The sequence below is a fragment of the Colossoma macropomum genome, unplaced genomic scaffold, assembly GCF_904425465.1.
Source record: "Colossoma macropomum unplaced genomic scaffold, Colossoma_macropomum, whole genome shotgun sequence".
In the NCBI taxonomy this organism is placed as follows: domain Eukaryota; kingdom Metazoa; phylum Chordata; class Actinopteri; order Characiformes; family Serrasalmidae; genus Colossoma; species Colossoma macropomum.
In genome coordinates, this window is record NW_023494796.1 from 31,438,233 (window position 1) to 31,452,529 (window position 14,297).

Consider the following 14,297-nt stretch of genomic DNA (forward strand, 5'->3'; position numbering starts at 1 on the left):
CTCACATAAGTATAAATATGCACTACAGCCCTGATAGCAAGAGGAGTATTTTCCACTCACAATTTCCTTATTTTTCCTTCCTTCCTTTCTTTAGTGACACTTTAGTGTAAATTAGTTTAGTAAACAATGTTAATCCAGCTCAGCGTCAGCAACAACATCCTCTATAAAACCATTTTATATCAGGCCTGGTCATTATTTATGGTTACATAGTTGTTACACAGTTGTTTGTAATATTTGTCTTAGTTTATTTTCTAAAATAAAAGTCTCTGTGCATTTAAAATCTGTTTGGGGAGACTAAAAAATTGTTAGAGCTTGTATGCAGGACAGTAATCTGGGGGGTCCGAGGGTGGTCGAGCAGTGGCAAACAGTCAGTGTGGTGCTGACCTTATCAAGTCAGTGGACCTATATATACTCGCTGTCTGGGCGCTTTATTTTAACTGGATTTGACATTGAAATTTGTTTGGTTTGTTTGTCCCAGATTTCCACTTTTAAACTTCTGAATGGAACCGACAGGCTTGTGCTCTCCGTCCTGGAGGGGCTGATCTTGAGCTGGCCTGGAGTGGTGGAGGTTAACTGGTTCTCCCCCAGTAACACACACTCACAGCCATTAACACCATTCAGCTTTGTACATACTGATAAACATTTACCTGCACACACTCAGGTCTGGGGATTCGGCTGAGTGGACTGTAAAGTTTAGGAACTTTAGACAATAATTAGTTTTTAAGGCCTTAACAGGAAAGAATCTGTGTGATTTCCCCAGATTATCTCAGACGGCCTGGATCAAAACATCACAGCCAGACGCTCAATTCAGCGCTTTAACAGATCCAAACTAACCCAGAACTGCCCGTTAACGCTGGACAGAACAGCATTAGAACAGTAGAGTGGCTCATTTAGATAAACAGGACAGAAACCACTCTGCACTCTTCAGGGCTGGAGAGAGTTCTGCAATCCCTACTGCAGTAAAAGTGCTTTTACTGTAGAGATTGTTTACTTACAGTACAAGTGTTGATAAAGAGTATGTTTTTTACTGAATGTTGTTTACGCTGCATCAAAAGCGTTTATTTCTTCCATTTTATTCTGTTTTTGTTATTGTTATCTTCTCTTATTTCTGTTCCCCGTGTGTGTGTAGGTGATTTATTCCCTCAACACTAAGAATGAGGAGCAGGAAGCGACGTTGGAGACCCTGCGGCGTGTGACCACCGAGACGCAGGGCTCCCTTCAGCCGACCACCAGTCCAGATGACGAGGAGGAGGAGTCGGCGTCTGCCCTCAGGACCCGACTCTTGGAGCTCCAGGCCACAGTAGAAGAGGTTTGACACAGGGCAGGGGTGTGTGTATGTGAGAGTGTGTGTGTGTGGGTGTGTGGGGGTGTGTGTGTGGGTGTGGGGATGTGTGTGTGGGTGTGGGGTCGGGGGGGCATAAACAATAAGAACAGGGCCCGATTCCCAAAAGCCTCTTGCAGTGTTCAGATCATCTTAACTGGTAGAGAGTGTTCAGTGTGATGCTCAGGCTGATGCTAAGATGCCATATGAGCTTTTTGTTGGGAGAATTTTGCATTTTTATTTTGTTTATGGTTCAGAACTCACAGCAGCTGTATTGTTTAAGATGACGCTGCCTTTTAGAGTGAAGTGAGTGACTTTCTTGCCACCTTGCTGCTTTAGGGCCGTGACACTAGAACATGTGCAGCAGTTCTAGGCGATCTCTGTGCCCTAAAGTGGCCGAATATCAGCCTAAAACTTAAAAAATGAGCGTGTAAACAAATATGCACCATCATCTATGCTGTCCACCGAGGTTACTAAAAAAACCATGGAGAAATAGACTGAGTTCTCCTCACCGTCGCAGCGCTGAGTGGTTCTAAAGAAGAACTAAACCTGCTGGACTTTTTCTCCAAAAAGCAACTCAGCTCAGTGAGTGCAAGTGTCTTTGTTCACTGGAGAAATGTCTGACTGCAGAACTCGAGAACCGCAGATTTACAGTTCTGTTTCACTCCAGCTGTTTGAGCCCAGTGGAGCTCATGTGCAGCAGGACAGAGCGACGGTGAGCACTACCAGCGTCACAGGCCGGTCTCCTCATTTATAACATCTCTGATGTAAACAACGACTGTTTGTGCTGGTTATGTGTCGTCATGCATGTTACCATTCAGGAAGGGATACACTCCCCAATATACGAATCAATCATTGGTTATCAGTTAAACCATAAACCAAAACGCATTATGAAACCATCAGAAACCAAAAGAAACACTTAATGGTTTCTATGGGTTTTTTCAGCAGATATAAGTTTCATAAACTAAAGTTTGTTTTAGCCTAAAGCTTAATATTGTGTTCAGTTTAAGCTGCTTAAGGTGGTTTTATTCCTGCATGTGTAATATAATAATAATGTACATAAAGCCCCATATTAAGGGTAAGTTAACTGAGCTATATGTCTACATAACCCATTAGTTTACCCAGAGCCACATCAGCTGTAGTTTATGTAATATGTACCCTGTGAATCTCTATATGTGTTCAAAACAAAGTCTGTTTTAGCCTAAAGCTTAAAATACAACATATTTTTATCACAAATGCAAATTTATCACCAATTTACTGGAAACCCACACAAAACGACTGAAACGTTGATTAATTAAGAAAACCAAAAGAAGCGTCGGCGCATGCGCTGAACGCCACTGGCGTGAACCTGCAGCTCTGCAGACAGACATTGTTGGGGGTTCACTGGGGACTCTCTGACCTTGTCCAGTCATGTTTTGGAGAAATAGGAAGTGACCAGGCTCACCTTGAACTGTCTCTGCTTCTGCACCTCACATTAGCAATCTGATTGGCTGACATTCAGCTCATGCACATAAAGGCTGTCCAGCCAGCGAGAGCAGAGACAGCAGTGCGTCATTCACAGTGCAGACTCTGCAGCGCGCTGAACCGTCTGATCTGTAAAAATAACCCAAACAATTCTATTTTGTTAAATATAAAAGCAGTACAGTGCTGAGTGTGACGTTATGGTGCACGTCATTTATACGCTGTCCAACTCAAATACCTTCCCGTCTCCCTGCACAGCATGAAACAGATCACATTCACAACTACCTTATATTAATATGTCAAACAAAATTTGACAGCATTCATATAATTCACAGAACACGTCTGTGAGCTTAATAAACATTCCGAAGTTTACAGCGTCTGAACCTTTTCTGATTTATGAATCTCTTTTCGTGTCCGGCTCTTTAGCGGTGGACTATAAGAGGAGGGTGGGGTTTTCGCTGACGGCCGTGTGTTTGTCAGGTGGAGGAGCGCGGACAGAGGGCTGAACTGGAGCACGCGGAGCGCCTGGCTCTGTTAACACAGGAGGCCGCAGATCTGCGCCGAGACTGCCAGAGTCTGCAGACGGAGAGAGACGGCCAGCGCAGGCTGATGCAGCAGATCCAGGAGGAGAACAAACGCCTGCAGGAAGAATGTCAGCAGCTGCGGCAGGAGAAGGACAAAGACAGAAAGAGAGAGGAGGACGAGAAGAGGAGGAGAGAGGAAGAGGAGAAGAAGAAAGAAAGTGAGGAGCAGAGGAGAGAAGAGGAAGAGAGGAAGAAGGTGGAGGAGGAGTGTGAGAAGCGACTGCACTCGCTGAAAACAGAGCTGCAGGCCCTGCGGGAGGAGAGAGAGAGAGCGGAGGAGGAGTGGAGGACGGAGAGGGAGGAGTGGAGGACGGAGAAGGAGGAGTGGAGGAGCAGGATGAGGGCGATAGAGGAGGAGAGGAGAGAGGAGCAGGAAGCGGCGAGGAAAAGCCTCAATGAACACATGAGCCAGTGGCAGCAGAGAGAACAAGAGAACCGCAAATCCCAGAATACAATGCTACAGCAGAGGCTGAAGAAGGTGGAGTCAGAGTTGGAGACAAGAGAGCTGAGACTGAATGAGAGCAGCAGACACATCAGTAAATTACAGGAGAGGATAGAGGTACCACACACACACACACACACACACACTAACACACACACACACACACTAACACTATCACACACACACACACACTCACACACTAACACTATCACACACACACACACACACACACACTCACACACACACACACACACACACGCTAACACACACACACACACACACTAACACACACACACACACACACTCTAACACACACACACACACACTCACTCACTCTAACACACACACACACACACACCAACACTAACACACACACACACACACTAACACTATCACACACACACACACACACACACTAACACACACACACACACACTAACACTATCACACACACACACACACTCACACACTAACACTATCACACACACACACACACACTCACACACACTCTAACACACACACACACACACACTCTAACACACACACACACACACTAACACACACACACACACACACTCTAACACACACACACACACACACTCACTCACTCTAACACACACACACACACACACACCAACACTAACACACACACACACACACATACACCAACACTAACACACACACACACACTAACACTAACACAAACACACACACACACACACTAACACACACACACACACTAACACTAACACACACACACACACTAACACTAACACACACACACACACACACAAACATACACACACACACACACACTCACTCTAACACACACTCACACACACACTCACACACTCTAACACACACACACACACACACTCTAACACACACACACACACTGACACACACACACCAACACTAACACACACACTCTAACACACACACTAACACACACACACACACACACACACACTAACACACACACACTAACGCTAACACACACACACTAACACGCACACACACTAACGCTAACACACACGCTAACACACACACACACACTAACGCTAACACTAACACACACACAAACACTAACACACACACAAACACTAACACTAACACACACACACTAATACACACACACACTAACGCTAACACTAACATACACACTAACACACACTAATGCTAACACACACACACTAACGCTAACACTAACACACACTAACACACACACACACTAACGCTAACACACACACACACACTAACGCCAACACATACACTAACGCTAACACACACAATAACACACACACACACTAACGCTAACACTAACACACACACACAAACGCTAACACTAACACACACACACACACACTAACGCTAACACTAACACACACACACACTAACGCTAACATGCACACACACTAACGCCAACACATACACACATGCTAACACACACACACACTAACGCTAACACACACACACGCCAACACTAACGCTAACACACACACACACACACACACACACTAATACACTAACACTAATGCTAACACATACACACACTAACGCCAACACATACACACATGCTAACACACACACTAACACACACACAAACACACTAACGCTAACACACACACACACATGCTAACACACACACACACACTAACGCTAACATACACCCATGCTAACACACACACACACACACACAAACACTAATGCTAACACATACACACACACACTAACACACACACACTAATGCTAAAACACATGCTAACACACTCTAAAACACACACACTAACACACTAGTTTTGGGATTACAGTAATGCTTTACAGTAAAAGGATTACGGTATTGGGATTACAGTAATGGGATTACAGTAACACATTACCGTAAAAGGATTACAGTAATGGGATTACAGTAACGCTTTACAATATTGGAACTACAGTAACGGGATTACAGTAACGTTTTACAGTAAAAGTATTATGGTAATAGGATTACAGTAATGGGATTACAGTAATACTTTTCAGTAATGGGACTACAGTAATGCTTTACAGTAATAGGACTACAGTAATGCTTTACAGTAATGCTTTACAGTAAAAGAATTACAGTAACGGGATTACAGTAAAGGGATTACAGTAACATGTTAGTAATATAAATACACTAACAGGATTACAGTAACAGGATTACAGTAAACAGATTACAGTAATGAGATTACAGTAAAGGGATTACAGTAAAGGGATTACAGTAACAGGATTACAGTAAACAGATTACAGTAATGAGATTACAGTAAAGGGATTACAGTAAAGGGATTACAGTAACATTATAGTAATATAAATACACTAACAGGATTACAGTAACAGGATTACAGTAAACAGATTACAGTAATGGGATTACAGTAAAGGGATTACAGTAACGGGATTACAGTAACGGGATTACAGTAACAGGATTACAGTAATGCATTTCATCTGTGACCATCAAAAGCAAATTGCGAGTTGTAAATAAATACACTTCCTCTCTCACTCCATCTTTCCAAACTCTGTACCTGCAAATTCCAAGTGTACTTTTTTCTGCCCTTCTTCCTTTCAGGATCTGGAGGAGCAGCTGGAAAACGGGCATCACCAGGTTGAAACTGCAGAAAGAGTAGCTAAGAAGGCAGAGGAGGAGCTCGCTGTGGCCAAAGAGCGGCTACTGCTGCAGGAGAACGAACTGCAGAGCAAATCAGGTAAAAAAAAACAAAAAAAAAAAACAAGAAAAACGAGAAACAGGCTGATCTGAACCTTTTGCTTCTGTGGTCTTTATGAGAGCTGCTGGATTCTCATCATCCCTCTTTAACTGTGTCTCTGTTTCTCTTACCCATAATTCCCAGTTTCTTTGTCTCCCTCAGGCCGTGTGCAGACCTGTGAGAGGAGGCAAGAGCTTAACACACTCGGTACACTCCTCTACCGGACTGTGTAGACCAGGGGTGTCCGAGCTTATCCAAAAGGGCCGGTGTGGCTGCAGGTTTTCACTCCAAACAGACTGGAGCTCGTCTGACCCTACTCTGCGGATAAGTTTGGACACCCCTGGTCTAAACAGTGCACATCATATTTTCCATATACTGGAACACGTATGTGTTCAAAATCACGAGAGTAAAGAGAGCAGCTTCCTTTAAACCTTCTAAAATCTAAGTCTGAGGAAGCTGCTCTCTTTACTGCAGGTGGTTTGATGCGATTCCATGGACAGTGAAACTTGACGCCTGCGTTATGCACTTTGTAGACGACCCCTTAATCACTAATCTGGTGATCTGCACTTCTGAAATTTTTGAAGTCTAGTAACGAATGACCGTCTCTTCTGTCTCTCTGTAGAGGAACTGCTGAGTCAGAGCTCCTCTCAGGTGAGAGTGTCTGCTGAGGTGGAGGAACTGAGGTCTCAGCTGAGTCGCCTGAACATCAGGAATAAAGAGCTGGAACTTCAGAACAGTGGACGAACTAACGACCACGCCCGCATGCTCAAACAGGTCAGTCACACTCGCTGTGCCACCATTACTAATACTGTTTCAGTGTTGATTTCTATTGGGCCTCTTTCTCAGGTCTACTCAGTTGTTTTATTTATTATTTTATTATTATTTAAATCATTAATATTCTTAATAGTTTTATTTGATTGTTTTGATGTGTTAATTTTATTCGTCTTGAAGTTTCTTCATTTATTTGTCTTGTGCACTTTTTTGATAATTTTTGGTTTTATTGTACCCCATTTCCAAAAAAGTTGTGACGCTGTGCAGAATGTAAATAAAAATAGGATGCAATGATGTGCAAATCATGTAACCATATTTTTAAAGGAAAATACTACAAAGACAACATATCAAATGTTAAAACTGAGAAATTTTATTGATTTTGAACAAATATTTGCCTATTTTGAATTGGATGCCAACAGCATGTTCCAAAAAGGTTGGGATGGAGGCCTGTTTACCACTGTGCTTCATCACCTCTTCTTTTTACAGCAGTGCTGCCTGAGGGCCCAAAGATCACGGCCAGCAAATACTGGTTTTTGGCCTTGTCCCTTACATACAGAGATTTCTCCAGACTCTCTGAATCTTTTAATGATATTTTGTACCGTAGATGATGAAAAGCAAAAGTTCTTTGCTATTTTTTATTGAGAAACGTTATTCTTGAATTGTTGCACTATTTGATGGTGCAGTCTTTCACAGAGTGGTGAACCCCTCCTCATCTTTACTTCTGAAAGACTCCGCCTCTCTGAGATGCTCTTTATACCCAATCATGTTACTGACCTGTTACCAATTAACTACCAGGTGTTTTTTAGCATTACACAACTTTACCAGCCTTTTGTTGCCCCCCTTCCAACTTTTTTGGAAAGTGTTGTTGTTCAAAATGGGCAAATATTTTATAAAAAACTTCTCAAAAAAATTTTTCTCAGTTTCAACATTTGATATGTTGTGTTTGTTCTGTTTTCAATGAAATATAGGATTTAAATAATTTGTACATCATTGCCTTTTGTTTTTATTTACATTTTGCACAGCATCCCAACTTTTTTGGAAATGGGGTTGTTTTGGGGACACTGTAAATTAACATGCTTGAGTAACGAGTTTAGTTAATGCTGCCTGCTGTAGTGCTGCACTGGTGCTGGAGGAGTTAAGATTAGTAAGATTAGAGGAGTTAAGATTAGTCTGTTAGTAAGTGATTAGAGGAGTTAAGATTAGTCTGTTAGTAAGTGAGATCACATTTATGGCAGCTGGCCAATCAGGGTTTTTATGTAATTTTTGAAAATGTGCATATTTTTGGAAAAATGCGAGTTAGTTCAAGATCTGAATGTGTGGAGTAAGTCGAGGGTCTCAACTACCACCCAGCGGGACAGCTTCATAACCTTAAATGCAGCCCAAAAACATTTAGTTTAGTAGTGTCTATCTGATGGGTGGACGCTGTGGCTGGTTACCCAGAACAAGCTACGAATCACTCTGCAGGCAAACTTGATATGGTTGAACACTGCACAAGTGATAAAAAGCAGTGAACCTTTGAAATGTTATGCTCCTGAAACTTTGCGCTGTGAACACGTTCCTTTAGACATGGTGGGTTATCACCCTGGGTGAACCCTGTCCATGAAGTTCAGCAGCGATGTTCACATTCAGAATGAGGTCATTACAGCGCTCGTCTGAGCCGGGACTGATGATGGAAATGCAGGTCTGTTTGACTGATACGACTCACCGCAGTCACATGATGTAGGACCCCTACAAACTGTGTGAAACTGGCGAAGTGCTACATATGTGTGTGTTTATTGTTGTGTGTTTGTTTTTCAGCACGCAGATGCTCTGTCCTCCATGCGTCTGGAGCTGCAGCGCGCTCATGCCGAGGAGATCCGACGCCTCCATCAGGAGGTGGAGAAAGAACGAGGGAACGACAGGCAGGAGCTGGAGGAAGAGAAGAAGCGAGTCCAGCAAAGGATGGAAGAGGAGAAAGTCCGTCTGAAAGAGCAGCTGCGGAAAGCGCTGGAAGAAGTGATCCGCAAACACGCCAGCGAGCTGCGACAGACCAATGCCTCACTGGAGGAAGAGAAGAAGAAAAGCCAGCAGGTACAACCGACCAAATATCTTTAAAATAATTCCAAATAATATCTCTGTCCATATGTCTCGCCAGCATTGGGCAGTGTTTATCGTCCCTACTGCAGTGGAAGGGGTCGGCTGCAGCCGGTTACTAGACTTGATTCTTCGACTTGCCATCAAATACACATTCAAAAGGTGCAAAGCTTTCGTACACAGAAACCCTGACTTGCAGCATATGAGGTCAGGATTTAGACTCAAACTCAAATCCTGCTTTAAACACGTTCACTCAGTGCAACTGCGGAGTTCTGTAGTTCTATAGTGAACAACTGTGTTACAACATAAACTAAAACTACGTTTTAAGTGTAAATGACACCTTACACACGCCGACATCTTCAGTTAATGCTAATTATAATGAAGAGAGACCAAAACACTCAAAACTGAAGGTCAAATTACAATAAAAAACAGTTTTGAAATCCCTCAGGAACTCTGACAAAAAATAGATTGTAGAAGAAATCAGACTGTTCTGATTACTCGTTCCCTCGCTGAACTTCATGATGATGGGGCTTTTCCCACTACAGTGTGTTTTGAGTTTTACTGTACTGTCCGAGTCGGCGGTGTTGAGTTTTACTGTACTGTCTGAGTCGGTGGTTTTGAGTTTTGCTGTACTGTCTGAGTCGGTGGTGTTGAATTTTACTGTACTGTCTGAGTCGGCGGTGTTGAGTTTTACTGTACTGTCTGAGTCGGTGGTTTTGAGTTTTGCTGTACTGTCTGAGTCGGTGGTGTTGAGTTATGCTGTACTGTCTGAGTCGGCGGTGTTGAGTTTTACTGTACTGTCTGAGTCGGCGGTGTTGAGTTTTACTGTACTGTCTGAATTGGCGGTGTTGAGTTTTACTGTACTGTCTGAATCAGTGGAGTTTTACTGTACTGTCTGAGTCAGCGGTGTTGAGTTTGACTGTACTGTCTGAGTTTGTTTGTTTGTTTGTTTGTTTGTTTACAGGCTGAAGAACAGAAGAAGGCTGCTGAGGAGGAGAGACGGACTCTGGAGACGGAGAGAGACGAGCTACACAAGCAGCTACAGCTCTCCGTCGCTGAGGTGAGAACAAACGGTCAAATCACAATGTGTTTAATTTCTCTACTTCTAAACCGCTCTGTGACAGAGTTCTGATCTCGTTTACGAGATTGCTAAACGTTCTGCAGCGTCACAAACCTGCTTTGGCATTAAAGCGTCTGCTGTGATTTACTGAGGCTGAGCCGAGACGGCCGAGCGTCACATCTCGCTCTGCTGAAGAGCTGAAAAGCTGAGAAGCTCCACTTGTTCTTTTAGTCATTATTGTGATCTACTAAGTCATGATCCTGAGAAGGTAACTCATCATTCCAGCGTGATTTGAACCAAAATCAGAGGATAAAACACGTTTTGGCTCTGTCCCAAAGCCGCACACTTCTGTTCTGTGTGTTCGGCGCTGATGAACGCTCGTCTAAGGGCTCTAATGGCGGCTCTAAAGGTGGCTTTTACAGACTGCTGTATGCTGTATTTGGGACGCATGTAAACACATGACAGTTGTGCGTGTTCATTTGCATAAAGGTTTTGGTAGATAAGCTTCTAAATTAGCCACGCCCACCAACGCAGTGTCAGTAATTAGTGCTGAGTGTGAATAAGTCAACACACCCACTACAGAGAGCACATTTAAATATGACTTAAATATGATTTTAGTACAGAATTTAGATTTATTAACTGAGTTTAACATAAAAAGTAAACAGAGTTTTGCATAAACCACATTATATGTTTCACTGTTAAACTCGGTAAATAAACAGTGACTGTCTGGGTGTTTGAACTGTTTCTGGTGTAAATAATAATAAAAAGGTCTGAACGCTTTACTGCAGATCAGCAGGCTGGAGGCTGAGATCCACACACTGGAGGAGGAGAAGGAGGAGGCACAGAGGAGAGAGCAGGAGAGAGAGCAAGAGTGGGAGAGAGAGAAGGAGAGGGACAGAGAGAGACAGAGGGAGAGAGAGGAGGAGATCAGCCTGCAGCCACCCTGCGGACCTGAGTGTGAGAGAGTGAGGCAGGAGCTGGAGCACACACACAGCAGTGTGCAACAAATACAGGTACACACACACACACACACACACACATACACACACACATACACACACACACATACACACACAGCAGTGTACAGAAAATACAGGTACACACACACGCACACACACAGCAGTGTGCAGCAAATACAGGTACACACACACACACACACACACACACACACTGTATTCACCACCTCTCAGTAAAGCTTTTCTCCTCCAGGCGGAGTGTGAGACTCTACAGTCAGAGATCTCGGCTCTGAGGAGCGAGAAGGAGGTGCTGCAGCAGTCAAACCACGGCACAGAGGAGCGGATCAGGTGTGCAGCCTCAAATCTGTGTTCATCGTCATCATCCTCACTGCGGTGTGCAGGTTTGGACACTTACGGCCCAAAAACATAGTTACTGATTTTTCACGTGAAGAAAGAAAACACAGCCACTGCAGCAGGATTTACCGTCTGTTCTGCAGACATTACTGCACAGCTGATTAATATTTGATCCACTTATAAAACAGAAAGATTAGGCCTTAATTGGCTCGTTAGGGCTAGTCAGGAAGGTTAAAAGCTTCATTAGGACGTGTCAGCTGATCAGAGTTCCTGAGTGTAATAAATTCTCTGACTCTTCAAACTTCTCTAAGCAGCAGCTGAGGATCTGAGACTGAAGCTGACTGAGGCTACAGATCAGGAGGAGGATATAAAACATATCAGAGCGGTTCTAGATCACAGACTCCACTGTCTGAAACCTTGTTAAGACATGACAGTTAAGGGGAACTGTGGGAGTCTAACTGAGATCTACAAAATCAGGAACACTCTCAGATAGAGCTGCTCATATTCTGGACCGAAGGGCCAAACAAACCCTCCGTCTGACTGGCAGGAGGTCCAGCTGTTTCAGTGGAGGAGAACAGCTCTGCTGCACTGCTTCTACAGACATGAGCTACATGAGACCCAGCTGAGAACGTTTCAGATGAGTCACTGAGTACTGATTTAGATCCTGCACTTCTGCACAGGCAACAGTTTTAAGTTGTTTTTTTTTTAAGTTAAGAAATATTTTTAAATATTTTGCAGAATCAGGTTGTGATCTTGCTCATCACCTCAAAAATCAACAAAATATTTAATTTGGCCAAAAGTGCCCAAAATTGTACATACAGTTAAAGGATTTTAAATGTTTGAATGGCTAAAACAGTCTGTCTCCCTGTCTCCCTGTGTGTCTCCCTGTCTGTCTGTGTGTCTCCCTGTCTGTCTGTCTAGGCTGCAGTTTGAGAAGCATTTCTCTGATCATGTGGCAGATCTACAGAAGGAGAGAGAGAAAGAGATCAGAGACATTAACCTGCACTGGCAGCTCAGAGTTCAGGAACTACAGACACAGGTAACACACACACACACACACACACACACACACACACACACAAACACACATACACACACAGTCACTCTCACACGTGCACACACACATTCACTTACTCATTCTCACACACACACACACACACACACACTTTGTCAGTGTTTTTTCTGCAAAGTTCCTTTCTGCTGTACGTCCAGCTGGAGGAGAGGAGCGCTCTCTCGGAGAGGAGCGCGCAGGACGGAGAGAGGGATCGCTGCTACGGTAACGGAGAGATGGAGAGGATGAAGCTGGAGATCCAGAAAACCAGAGAAATGAACAGTTCACTGAGAGCTCAGCTCCACTCCACCATCCAGGAGAAGGAGAGGCTGATGAAGAAGCAGCAGTTACAGGTGACACAGCGACTCAGCCGAGAGGAGCTGATTCAGTCAGACACTCGGAAATATTAATACACTGCAGTCCTGTTAGCATTAGCGTTAGCACACTGGCTCCTCTGGACCACCTGGGAAAATTCCTCCTCCGGCATGAGTTTTGTCACATTATGGGCTCAGGTCATGTGACGCACAAACAGTGCAGACCACGCTAACGTTACCCCCTTTAGCTGATTTAGGGACTTTTCAGTCACATTTCAGATGAAAATGAAAACAGACCCCTCTTCTCCTCCTGCTGTCAAGTCTGAAATGGGGTTAGTGTGAGTGGATCAGACACAGCAGTGCTGCTGGAGTTTTAAACACTGTGTCCACTCACTGTCCACTCTATTAGACACTCCTACCTTGTCAGTCCACCTTGTAGATGTAAAGTCAGAGACGATAGCTCATCTGCTGCTGCACAGTTTGTGTTGGTCATCCTCTAGTCCTTCATCAGTGGACACAGGACGCTGCCCACAGGACGCTGTTGGCTTTTGGTGGACTATTCTCAGTCCAGCAGTGACACTGAGGTGTTTAAAAACTCCAGCAGCACTGCTGTGTCTGATCCACTCAGACCAGCACAACACACACCAACACACCACCACCACATCAGTGCTGAGAATGACCCACCACCCAAATAGTACCTGCTCTGTGGGGGTCCATGGGGGTCCTGACCACTGAAGAACAGGGTAACAAAGTATGCAGAGAAACAGATGGACTACAGGCTGTAACTGTAGAACTACAGTGAAACTATATGGTCAGTGGAGCTGATCCAGTGGACAGTGAGTGTAGATACGAGGAGGTGGTTTTAATGAAGTGTTACCAGAACTGTCAAAAAAATTACACAGTGACAATTTTTGGCCCATTATTAATCCTCATCTCACATAATCTGACTTGATACCCTGCAGAAGTAGAACTTTTCCCTTCACAGAACACAGGCAGGACGACTCTTCTTAGAACCTCTTCTGATGTTCTACTGTTAATGTCTTTACTGCTCAGATCTTTACTCCGTAAAACTGGACAGAAGGTGACGGTCACTTCACACTACATATTTTGCATATGCATAAATATGCAGATTCATTTAATGTAAATGATAAACATGCAGCCATATACAGCTCAATGATACGCCGTATGGAAATGATGCG

General features: G+C 43.8%; 1 protein-coding gene across 2 annotated transcripts in view; it reads left to right on the top strand.

Annotated features, from left to right (window-relative positions):
- fam184b (family with sequence similarity 184 member B) overlaps positions 1 to 14,297 on the top strand; it is a 33,309-nt gene that overhangs the window by 5,289 nt on the left and 13,723 nt on the right. For both annotated transcript variants that reach the window (XM_036583337.1, XM_036583338.1), the window contains exons 2-11: positions 1,130 to 1,309; positions 3,263 to 3,925; positions 6,384 to 6,519; positions 7,142 to 7,293; positions 9,088 to 9,360; positions 10,328 to 10,423; positions 11,212 to 11,436; positions 11,633 to 11,727; positions 12,655 to 12,772; positions 12,946 to 13,137. In XM_036583337.1, the coding sequence (XP_036439230.1) occupies positions 1,130 to 1,309; positions 3,263 to 3,925; positions 6,384 to 6,519; positions 7,142 to 7,293; positions 9,088 to 9,360; positions 10,328 to 10,423; positions 11,212 to 11,436; positions 11,633 to 11,727; positions 12,655 to 12,772; positions 12,946 to 13,137 (2,130 nt within the window). The remainder of the gene's footprint in view (positions 1 to 1,129; positions 1,310 to 3,262; positions 3,926 to 6,383; positions 6,520 to 7,141; positions 7,294 to 9,087; positions 9,361 to 10,327; positions 10,424 to 11,211; positions 11,437 to 11,632; positions 11,728 to 12,654; positions 12,773 to 12,945; positions 13,138 to 14,297) is intronic.